The following is a 12534-nucleotide window of genomic DNA, read 5'->3' as shown; positions in this document are numbered from 1 at the left end:
TTTTCTACAATAAAAACAACTTTATCAACTTATTCATATCCTTCCAGTTCCTCCCTCTCTCTCTCTCTCATACTCCATTACTTATATTCCTAGTTCTCTCTTTATTATTTTCAGTTCCCCTTGTAATAAAATTATACTTTCTCTGCATTTTTGCAAACTTCTCTTCAACCTAAAATGACAATATTAAAATAAAAGACTATAATGCTATAAAATGTGGTGAAGCAAATAGAAGTGAATTGAGCTCATTCATGCAGTTACATGTACATACACTGTATACATGTACTTACTTCTTTTCCAAGTTTCTTTTGTAGAGTTACTATGGCTAGTTCTTTCTTGGGTAGTTCAAGTGCTAATATCAATCGCTCAGGAATCTAATAAAATTAAATAAATAGATACATGTACATAAAAATACATGTAATAATAATAATTACAATTATTAATAATAATAATAGTGATTACGTCTGGACATTCAAGAACTGCTTGAATTTGATGTGATTCTCCACTGGTCAGTGCAGCTCCAAAATCAGCAAGATGTGTAGGATCATCTATAACTCTTTTACCAGCCTCAATGATCTGAGCCAATGACTCTGTGGGACAAGAAGATTATGAATAAAAATGTAATATATAGCCCATTGTTTTTGAATGGCTCTGAAATCACCACAAATTTTTATTATATATTCTGATACATATTGATATCCTTATGCTGTGTAGAAATTTTAAGGTGATTCCAAGCTAAAATTTTAATTTAAAAGTAAAAAAACATTTTAAAAAGTGAACTTCTGAAAGTTTCCCTGTTATAGCCCATGCTTTCAATTAATGGCTCCAAAATCACCTCAAATTTTTACAAAAATTTTTAATGCATACATGTATTGATGTACTTATGCTGTGTAAAAACTTTGAGCCGATTCTGAGCTCATACTTTTTAAGTTACAGCTATTTCAAAATGAGCAAATTTCTAAAAATTTACCAGTACTATAGCCCAAGCTGCTTTCCAAAAATTGATCCAAATCACCAAAACTTTTATCACATTTTCTGATAGATATTGATGTACATGTACTTATGCTATGTAAAAAGTTTAAGCCAATTATGAGCTCAAATTTTAAAATTACGACCATTTCTTGAGCTAACTTCTGAAAATTTCTCTGTACCCATGTTTTTGGCCCACAGTTTTTAAAAATGGCTCCAAAAACACCTTAAATTTTTTCAAATTTTCTGATACATAATAATGCACATACATGTATGTACAATACATGTAGAAAGTTTGAGCCATTTATAAGTTCAAATTTTTGAGTTACGACCATTAAAAAAGGAGCAAAAATTCCCTGCACTATAGCCCATGCGTCATTCCAAAAATGGCTCCAAAATCAGCCCAACATTTTATTACTTTTTCTGAAACATAATTATGTCCTTATGCTGTGTAAAAAGTTTGAGCCAATTCTTAGCTCAAAATTTAAAGTTACAACCAATTTTTAAATGAGCAAATTTATGTACATGTACCAGAAAAAATTATAAAAATGGTGAATTCTTTACCTTTAATTTTTGATAAAATTTTTGGCCAATGACCTTGTACTAAAGTACAGTGTCTTTAATCTGATTTTTGATCAACTTTAAAAAATTCTTCAAAATCCAATTTTAATCAAAATGAGCTCAAATTTTCTACAAAACATAAGTACCTATATACATGTATGTATGAACCAGGAAATGTCGTACCCCATGCCTTACACTGTATTATAACACAATATAATATTTACATGTACTTAGCTTCACTCACAGTCTGTGTCCTTGTATTATTAATCTCATTCTATTATTGAACTCTTGAAACTCAGTGATCTGTACAAACGTACCAATATTGTATATATCATCAAGATTAGTAATAACATCAGCTTCATTACTACAAGAAAAAAACAGCAATTTAAACTAGACGAATGTAAAACATTAAGGGGCTTAGCCCTCTAGCCACACTATATCCTGAAGATTATATGGTATACAACTACATTATTATACATGTACATGTGTAAATACAGGCGTTCTTGATGAAGTTATTGTGGTTGGAAATATAAATTTTCTTTATCAGCTCATCGCATTCTGTAGCAATAAAAGTTATGTGTTGGAAGGCAGACCATGCAGACACAAACTGCAGTCATAGGTTATGTCGGTAGTTGTGCAGGCTTCACAGGTTGAGGATGTAATGAGAACTTTTTGTAACTGTGGCATATCTGCCTTCTTAATTGCAGAGCAGTACAGACTTACATGTATCTTGCTGACTCCAGTGACTTGTAAGGTCAAGAATTGATAGCCGACGCCATTTTGTTTACCAGACCACACCCGTTTCCAATGAAGATTAAGATTAGGTTATTAAAAAGTGGAAATTTTTTCATACAAATAAATAGGGTGACGTACGTGTACATACAAACATACTTACATACTCAACTCAAACTAGTGGGCTTCGCCCAACAAGCGTATAAGTATAAAATTAAGACTAGGTTATTCAAAAGTGGAAAGTTTTTCATACATATAAATAGGGTTGATGTACATGTACATGTACAGAGTTAAATACTCTACTCAAACAATAATAATATTACTTGTGTCTTTAGAATAGAGTGTATTAAAAGTAATGGATAGGTTAATTGCTAATGTACAGAGAAGAAGCCTCAGCCTGTTTGCTGCACTGCTGCAGCAATGTAAAGGTGTGGCTGCAATGAAGGTGTGGTTAATTGATAATCAAGCCATGCTCCACCCGCACACACAATAACGGTGGCACATGGCCCAAAGTGGTGAAGAAAGCTGTAGTTTTCTCAATTTTTAAACAGTTTAGCATACATTTGTTAGGCTCTGTTTGTTGCATACAAACGTCTATTGAGTCCCTGATGTTCAAAGATTCTGGCCGCTACTTCTGGATAAGAGAGCCTTGTGTAAACCCCAAAGGTATGAATGTTTGGGCTATCATATCTTAAAAACAAAGATGATTGGAGCAATTTCTTACATTATAATCAAGCTGAGGCTTTGTTCTATTGTTTCATTTGTCTTTTGCTATGATTCCTTTCACGATGAGAGAGTTATGCGAGTGCCGACCAAGTTCAGAAACTTTGCTAGCTTTTGCTCACTTGGAAAAGATAAACGAAGCAGTAGGCTGATACATGTAGGAATGTACTCTTCCGAGTTCCAGTGTTGATTATAAGACTCTTAAAGGCATATACATGTACTAGGCAACATGTTGCCTAGTGTATGGAGGCCTTAAGAACTCAAATAGAAAGCAACAGAGGCTTGACAATAGATTTCGCTTGGACACACACACAGACAAGATGACTGCTTTACCCTTGCTTCCACGCCTATGCATGGGCTCCGGTAATAAATATTACCACTGTGTACATACATGCAATACTATCCAGTCATTGGCCAGACAATAATGAATATTATTTTTAATACATACTTTTTCTTTAGTGTTGTTGATAAGTGATTGTGTAATAAATATTTTTAAGATCAAAGTATCCAACACTGTATATTGTACCCAACTGATTATAACTAATATCAGATTTCTAATAATAATAAAAATAATCAACAAATCAATAAAAATTATAACTTTTACTGGTTCAGTTGCTGTACAGTAGTTAGTTTGAAGGTCCTGAATAATTTATTAATAGAGAGAAGACTTGGTGGTTTTTTCTAAAAGACAAAATAATATACTTTAAGAAAGAAAACAATGTATTTTTACCTGCATCATGGCCGCCATTTTATTACATATGTAATATGGGTGGGGCTGGTATATTGCGTGGGTGTATAATTTCCTCTCGACCCGCTATGGCTACAAGCCCTTCTTCCTCTTCTCCTTTTATAAACGTTTGCAATAAAGGACTAAGTGAGTTTGTGTGTGTGTTTATTTAACATTTGATGATTACTTTACAGGTAAAAAAGACTTCTATGGTGTTTATGATATAATCAAACCACTTTCAGCTGGCTGGAAGCAGATAGCCATTTCCTGGCATCTTGAAATAGATACAATCAACAGGATAGAAGCTGATTGTCGTGGAGATACTATTGCTTGTCTGCAGAAAGTTGTAGAGTATTGGTTAAAGAAGGATTATGATTATGAGCGTTATGGTATTCCTTGTTGGAGGAGAGTGTGTGTAGCTGTTAAAGAAGGAGGAGGTGATCCAGCATTAGCTGATGAAATAGCTCGTGAACATCCTCTACCAGCTACTACTGGAGGAGCTACTCCTCATCCTCTACCAGCTACTACAAGTCCTACTGATGTTGTTCATAATGATGAAATACCACCTTTAGGAGGTAACTTGACCAAATTTGGAATCATAGTGAAATAGTGTATTTCTTAGGAGGCAATTCAAATCATAATGAAACCTTACATTTTGCTAAAAGAGGTGTCCCTCCTACTGATGTTCGAATTATGTCACCTGGAAGTGAAAAATCAAATAATTCAAGAGGTACATGTAGTTCTCAAAAGATAAAACCCAATACTGTGACAATTTAATTATAATGGCACTATTATTATTATAGCTAATTATAAAATCCTGGCAATAATGATTCTTGTTCTTTTATACAGTTTATGCACCTCATCCTGAAATAAATTTCCCACTAACTAATAAAATATATGAGCTACAGTATGATTTTGCTGATGTACTACAACTGACAATAGAATCCTTTTTGAGTGAGCCAGCACTTCTTCCTAAAGTGATAGAGTATCTTAAAAGATGTGTTCATGCTCTTTTGGGTCCTATTAAGAATGATAATCAAGCTGCAGTGCAAGCAGTTAAAGAACAGTTTAGTGACATTAAAACAATGACAGATCTCTTTTCGACCTTACAAGACAAGTACATATCATGGTTTAACTATGAACTAATAATAAAACTAGTCCATGTGTTTCTAAGTGAAAATCATACACTAAAGAGAACTTGGTCAGAATATGAAGACAAATTAAAAGATTATTTTATAAACAGTGGAGGTCTATTGAAAGATGCTGATGCTGTGAAGTTTGGTATAACAGACGTTCCTCCTGGTACATGAGTAATGATTGCTAGAGTTGATCGTTCTGATTACACACTGGATCACTTATTTTTCTTCCGAAGAGCAATTCCAAAAGAATTAGGTGTTTCTGAAATGAAGTTTTATTTCTCTGTTGTTACTCCTGGCTCTCTTCAATTTAAACATCTCATTCCTGAGTATCTTTACTCTTTATTATTTCCTCTAACTACAAAGCTACAGCAACAGTTAGCTAGTATTGGTATCACTGAACTAACATGTGGTGAAGATAAATATGATCTAAGAGAGGTTTGTTATTGTAGATACAAATTTAATATTATATTATTATTAATTCATCAGTTCTCAATAGAAGAGGTTAAGTACTCATCCACTGATATTGGTAAGTACAAGAACTGACCTTTAGTCAGTCCCTTCATACATAACTATAACATTCTTTATTTATAGATATATGTGATCCATTATTGTATGAGAATACCAGTACACCATTACATGAAGCAGCTTGGAGAGGATTGAAAGATGAAGTACAATGGCTTCTTAACAAGTTTGATTACAGCAAATATCATCGTGGTCTTCATGGTTGGACTCCATTACACTCTGCATCATATGGTGGACACATTGAGATCCTTCAACTACTCATCCATCAATACGGTATTGATCCTAATGAAGGTGATGATAATAGTGTATCTAGTATACTTATGGCATCTTATAAAGGCCACTTATCTATAATAAAATATCTAGTAGACACGTGTGGCGTTCCTCCTGATCAACCAGACAATAGCAATAACACTGCATTACTGTACTCAGCATTGGGGGGCCATTGTGACCTAGTGGAATTCTTTATTGAGAGAAATTGTAATACTTCTCAGATTAATTGTGAAGGTGCTTCTTTATCATTGTTAGCTTGTAAAAGTGGAGAGTTAGCATTAGTCCACAAGCTTGAATCATTAAACCTCTTCTCACCAGATGACCTAACAATGTCAGGGGCTGGTGTACTACATTATACTTGCTCTTCTATGAATAATAAAAGTGTTGTGCTTTTCCCATATCTTTTGAATCGATATAAATTATCCATTGATGTAAAGGATCAGTATGCTAGGACTCCACTTCATATTGCTTCATGGTATGGTTCATCATCAGTTGTTGAGTATATTGTTAGTATTCAAGGTAATGAAGCATTATTAGTTAGTGATAATGATGGTAGGTCATGTTTACATTATGCATGTAAGGCAGGCATGCATATTCCAGCTGGTATTGTGTATAGTAAGCTTATGGCACAAAGTGATGCATCAGTTATTGAGATTATTAATAGAACACAAGTAGTACAAAATATAGATTTTATCAAACGAAATGAAAGAATTAAAATGTTTTCTTCAGTTCTCAAGAAAACTAGCACTTGCCCTAACTTTGACATCAATGCCACTACAAATGATGGTCAGTCATTACTTCATTTAGCATCATGGAGTGGCAGTACAATACTAGTGAAAGCATTAGAAGAATATAATATCAATTGTACATTAGATAATGATGGTAGGTCTCCAGTACATTATGCTGCCTTGTCAGGTTCTACTAGTGTATTAAGTTATATTATATCTAAATATAATCTCAATGCTAATGATGCAAATACTTATGGTTGTACGCCATTAGTCTACTCCTCTGTGTCAGGTAGTATTAATTCTGTTAAATGTCTTATTAATAATCATAACAGTGATCCTAATATCACTGATAATGATGGTATGATGTGTCTTCATTGTTCTTGCTGTAATGGTCATATTAATATGGCTCAATATCTCATTGAGGAACAGCATTGTGATATAAATAAAACAGATGATTATGGACGAATATTAGTACATCATGCTGCATGGAGTGGTAACTTTCATTTAGTTCACTATCTTATTATTGAACAAGGTTTATCTCCTACTGCAGTTACTAAGAATGGCCTAACTGCTTTACATTATGCCTCACTGTCTCTTAACTTATCTCTTGTTAAAGAATTAATAACTACCTATCAGTTAGATCCTCATCAAGCTGACAGAAATAGCACCCTACCAATTCATTGTGTTGCTGAATCTGGTAATATTTTACTGCTGGAATTATATGTGAAGGATTACAAGTGTAGTCTGAGCCTAACAGAAAACAAAGGTTGGAATGTTATTCATTATTCATCATTAGAAGGTCACACTCACTTTATCAAGCATATCACCAGTCAGTATCCTCAATACATTAGTTTACTACACTCTACTGACAATGAAGGTCAAATACCATTACATTGTGCCTGTGAGAGTGGTAATATTCAATTGGTCAAATTTCTAATAAATAATATGAAATGTGATGTCAATGCTAAGGATACACGTGATCAAACGTGTGTCACATTTGCCTGTTTCTTGGGTAATCTTGATCTAGTACAATTACTAATACAACAGTATAAGCTTGAGCCTTTAGCTACTGATAAATTTGGCTTCACAGCATTACATGCAGCAGCAATGACTGGTCATACTCATATACTGGAATGGTACAGTCAGGAGTATAGTCTGGATATTACTAATCACACTAGCAATTACAGGTACACACTAGCTCATTCAGCTGCTTATAAAGGTAAGCTACATTGTCTACAGGAACTGATCAACAAGCATCAGTGTGATGTTAATGCCACTACTACTGTTACTGGTAGTACAGCCCTTCATTTGGCATGTGAAGCAGGCCGCGTTTCTGTTGTACTTTATCTCACTAGTCTTCCTCAGTGTAATGTAGCAGCTAAGACTTCTAATGGATCAACAGTTCTTCACATTATTTGTGAGTACAGTGACTCTCTTCCTATACTCAAACATCTGGTAGAAAATCATCAGTTAGATCTGTGTGCTGTGAATGATGAGGGAATGGCTCCTATTCACTTAGCATGTAGTAATGGAAGATTGAACTTAATCCAGTACATTATAGAACACGTACCATCATCACTTGAACTACCTGTCAGAGGACATGGTCATACTCCATTCCTTTTTGCAGTGTACTTCAATCAGTTAGAAGTTATTAAATATCTTATCAGTAAGAAGTGTAATCTATCAGCTGTTGATGATGAAGGGTTTGGAGCAGTTCACATATCAATAGAGAGGGGTCACTTGAATGTATTGAAGTATCTCATTGATAACAACTATTGCAGCTGATCAATCATGAAGACCGTACACTACTACATGTTGCCATAGCAAATGAACAGTTTGAAATATTAGAATATTTATTAGAAAATAAACCAAATTTGCTTTGTAACACACAAGATAAAGATGGTCACACACTATTACACTTTGCTTGTATGAGAGGACAACAGAAGATGGTATCACTTCTATCTAGCTCTACCAATATCAATATATTAATTCCTAACAAGAAAGGACAGACACCATTACACTTATCAATTGCCTCTGGGCATAAGGATACCACTAAAGCTTTACTGTTCGCAGTCACTCGTAGTTCTACTCATCATGATCTACTTATAGCTACTGATAATGATGGATCCACCGTATTTCATACAGCTTGCAGTAATGGCCATATTGATGTGGTTCGTTACCTGTGTCATATTTATCCAGAAAGTGTCAAATTATTGGATGCAAATAAATGCAGTTTGCTTCATGTAAGCTGTGTGAGGAATAAGTTGGATATGGTGTAAGAGCTAGTTGAAAAGTATGGACTACTTCCTGAATCGCAAGACAAAGATGGCATCACTTGCTTACACTTACTAGGTAAAAAAGGGAACATTGAAATATATCAATACTTGAGACACCATGTTCATTCAACTGCTGTACCAAAAGACAAATTAGGTCGTACTCCACTTCATTATGCATGTCTCTGTTGTATTATGTATGACATATGTGTACATGTAATTAGTAGGTTGTGTATTTTGTGTTAATTTGTATTTACGTAAACATATGCTTTTAATTAATGTATGATCTCATGTTCCTATCACCTTATGCCCTCTTTTGTGTAATGTACAATGAGCTGGACAGCTCTGTCCAGCTCATGAGGACTCGCTTGTTACTCCATATGGACCCTTTGTTAGTTACCTGTGTACAATAGTGTCCTTATTTCTTTGTTATGTTTTTGTATTTAAGCTCTGTAATCTTAGAGCAGTTTTTTTCTCTTTTTGTTGTAAAAGTATCTTAACTTGATCTCTGCTGATCTTACTACGTGTAGCAACTCTAGCTGATCGCTATTGTAGCGCTGATTATCAATAGTCTCTTCAATCGTAATGAGATGGCTCTGTATCTCATTAAAAGTTGTCACTATGATCCTGATAATAATGGATACACTTCAGTTTGTGCAGCATGTGATGCTACTAGTTTTGAGCTGCTTTATACTTTCTAACAGAGTGTGGTTGTAATGCACACATTAAAACAAAATACTGGAAGACCCTCCTTTGTTTTGCTATCAAGAGCTCCAATTTAGAAATGGTTCGATTTTTAAGCAATGTTATGAATTTAGCTCCAACTCCTATTGATTTTGAAGCTGCTCAGTCCAACAATGTGATATTAAAGCACCTTGAACAGACTAGTAAAAATGTAAAAAATGTAGCAGAGAGTGAGACAAGCTTATGAAGGACATGTCACAAATATTCCCAGACAGGACATATCTGAAATATCTGCTGTTGATGGATGTAGCAGGTCAATTTTATCATCAATTCATCTTAAATTGCGACATAACGAGTTAATTTGATTACTATCTATACCACCTATAAGTATTATCATTACCACTTCATCTTTTACTGCCATAATTGTAACCACCTTATCTTCATTATACTAATACACCTTATCACCTCAACCGTCATACTTTACCACCTTACCACCTTATCATCATTTTTAGTACCATTATCACCATTATACCCACAATCTTAAACACCAGTTTGCTATTACACTTACCACCACCTTATCAGCATCTCACCACCTTACATACCATTATATGTACTTCTGTAATATCTTAACTTGTATATATCACAATAATCTTCACAACTAATAAGATTAACATTAAAACCATTAGTCTACTGTCGTCTTAGTACACTAAATATCCTGTACCATCTTATTACCAATGTAACTATATCCACCGTCTTACTGTATCCTCGTAATCACACCTTACTGTTAATATATACCATTAACTATACCTTATCGCCATTGTACCATTACACCTTATAACCATCATACACCCAATGGTATTGTACTCGTAGACTTCAATTATTATTAATAATAAATATTGTTAGTAGTTAATATTAGTGTAATTGCTGTTGTGAATATTCTTCTCTAACTGCTGCTTTTATATATTTTATATTTTAATAATATATTGTTAAGGAATTTTTACATTTTTATAATGCATTTTTATTATACAAATTAAATATATCTAAAGATTTTTCAAGTTCTCCAAGTATACACCACCAGACAGTGTCCATATTTCAGCTTCCATCAGTTTATTTAATTCCCAGGCTATGATACTAAAATAAAACAAAATATTGATGCCATCAAACTAAATGAAAGAGTTAAAATGTTTTCCCCACTTCTCAAGGAAGCTTGAACTTATTCTAACTTTGACATCAATGCCACTACATTAGAAGAACATAATATCATTTGTACATTAACTAATGGTGGTATGTCTCAGTCTAGTACATTATGCTGCCTTGTCAGGTTCTACTAGCGTATTAAGTTATATCATATCTCAGTATAATCTCAGTGTTAATGATACTGATACTTATGGTCATACACCATTAGTCCATTCCTGTGCGTCAGGTAGTAATAGTTCTGTTAAATATCTTATTAATAATCATAACAATGATTCTGATGTCACTGATAATGATGGTATGACATGTCTTCATCATTCTTGTTGTCATGGTCATATTGATATCACTCAATATCTCATTGAGGTACAGCATTGTGATATTAATAAAACAGATAATGAAGGATGCACATTAGTACATCATGCTGCACATAGTGGTAACTTTAATTTAGTTCAGTATCACAAAGTTTATCTCCTACTGCAGTTACTAAGAATCGCCTCACTGCTTTACACTATGCCTCATGGTCTCTTAACTTATCTCTTGTTAAAGAATTAATAACTACCTATCAGTTAGATCCTAATCAGGCAACCTGACAGTAATGGTAAGCTACCAATTCATTATGCTGCTCATTCTGGTGATATTCTACTGCTGGAATTATACGTGAAGGATTACAAGTGCAGTCTGAGCATAACAAATAACAAAGGTTCGAATTTTATTCATTTTTCATCATTAAAAGGTCACATTCATTTTATCAAGCATATCACCACCAGTTAGTATCCTCAATACATTATTTTACTACACTTTACTAACAATATATGAGAGTATGGTAACGTTGCATTTTGACTGTGATAGTGGTAATATTCAATTAGTCACATTTCTAATAAATGATATGAAATGTGATGTCAATGCTAAGAATACACGTGATCACACATGAGTCAGATTTGCTTGTTTGTCAAGTAGTCTTTATCTAGTACAATTACTAATACAACAGTATAAGCTTGAGTCTTTAGCTACTGATAAATATGGTTTTACACCATTACATATTAGGAAGTGACCATCTCATATACTGGAATGGTACAGTCAGGAATATAGTGTGGATATTACTAATCACACTATCAATGACAAGTACAAACTAGCTCATTCAGCTGCTTATAGAGGTAAGCTAAATTGTCTACAGGAACTGTTCAACAAGTATCAGTGTGATGTTAATGCCACTACTATTGATACTGGTAGTACAGTTCTTTGTTTAGCATGTCAAAAAGGCCATGTTCCTGTTATACTTTATCTCACTAGTCTTACTCAGTGTAATGTAGCAGCTAAGACTTTTAATGGATCAAAATTTCTTGACGTTACCTGTCAGTACAGTGACTCTCTTCCTATACTCAAACATCTGGTATAGAGAATCATCAGTTAGATCTGTGTGCTTTCAATGATGGGAGAATAGCTACTATTCACTTAGCATGTAGTAATGGAAGATTGAACTTGATCCAGTACTACATCACTTGAGCTACCTTACAGTAAAGATGGTCGTACTCCATTCCTTACTGCAGTGTACTTCAATCAGTTAGAAATTATTAAATATCTCATTAATAAGAAGTGCAATCTATCAGCTATTGATGGTAAAGGGTCTGGAGCAGTTCACATATCAGTAGAGAGGGGTCACTTGAATGTATTGAAGTATCTCATTGATAATAATTATTGTAATTCTAATGCAACTGATCATCAAGACCGTACACCACTACATGTTGCTGTAGCAGCTAATAAATGTGAAATATTAGAATATTTATATACTGAGTAAGAGTATACCCTCAATGAGTGTTGTCATGTTACGTGATATAAATTGTTTATTAGACAGTCCTAATGACACTAGAACAAAAAAATTTAAAAATTATTTCGTGTAGGGTTGACCCTCTGTTGGATTTGAACCTATGAAATGAATTCAAACAAGCCCCTGTAGGGTTGCTGGTTTGAAAGTATAAAAGGAATTCAAACAAGCCCCTGTAGGGTTGCATCACCAT

The 12534-nt window shown here is 33.9% G+C and overlaps 3 protein-coding genes and 1 long non-coding RNA gene across 4 annotated transcripts; 2 read left to right on the top strand and 2 right to left on the bottom strand.

The window, feature by feature from the left end:
- Positions 1–58: 58 nt before the first annotated feature.
- On the bottom strand, positions 59–1152 carry LOC109585136 (lon protease homolog, mitochondrial-like). Its single transcript, XM_020001090.1, has 4 exons — positions 1149–1152; positions 460–587; positions 288–371; positions 59–169 (listed from the first exon to the last, which is right to left on the bottom strand). Exons 1-4 carry the CDS (start codon positions 1150–1152, stop codon positions 68–70), a joined length of 318 nt encoding a protein of 105 aa, XP_019856649.1. The 3' UTR covers positions 59–67.
- Positions 1153–1645: 493 nt separating this feature from the next.
- LOC109585140 (uncharacterized) lies at positions 1646–3654 on the bottom strand. Its single transcript, XR_002186347.1, has 4 exons — positions 3587–3654; positions 3431–3536; positions 1772–1891; positions 1646–1656 (listed from the first exon to the last, which is right to left on the bottom strand). It is a non-coding gene; the product is annotated as an uncharacterized LOC109585140 (long non-coding RNA).
- A 143-nt stretch (positions 3655–3797) lies between these two features.
- Positions 3798–5027, top strand: LOC109585139 (uncharacterized). The gene is made up of 4 exons (XM_020001094.1): positions 3798–3856; positions 3904–4284; positions 4332–4439; positions 4559–5027. Exons 1-4 carry the CDS (start codon positions 3799–3801, stop codon positions 5017–5019), a joined length of 1008 nt encoding a protein of 335 aa, XP_019856653.1. The 5' UTR covers position 3798; the 3' UTR covers positions 5020–5027.
- On the top strand, positions 5017–8366 carry LOC109585138 (serine/threonine-protein phosphatase 6 regulatory ankyrin repeat subunit B-like). Its single transcript, XM_020001093.1, has 3 exons — positions 5017–5283; positions 5335–5374; positions 5440–8366. The coding sequence occupies exons 1-3, from the start codon at positions 5023–5025 to the stop codon at positions 8151–8153; spliced, it is 3015 nt and encodes a 1004-aa protein (XP_019856652.1). The 5' UTR covers positions 5017–5022; the 3' UTR covers positions 8154–8366.
- The last annotated feature ends 4168 nt before the right edge of the window (positions 8367–12534 follow it).

Source organism: Amphimedon queenslandica, unplaced genomic scaffold, assembly GCF_000090795.2.
Source record: "Amphimedon queenslandica unplaced genomic scaffold, v1.1 AMPQUscaffold_13112, whole genome shotgun sequence".
In the NCBI taxonomy this organism is placed as follows: domain Eukaryota; kingdom Metazoa; phylum Porifera; class Demospongiae; order Haplosclerida; family Niphatidae; genus Amphimedon; species Amphimedon queenslandica.
This window is presented reverse-complemented; position numbering and strand designations above follow the sequence as displayed.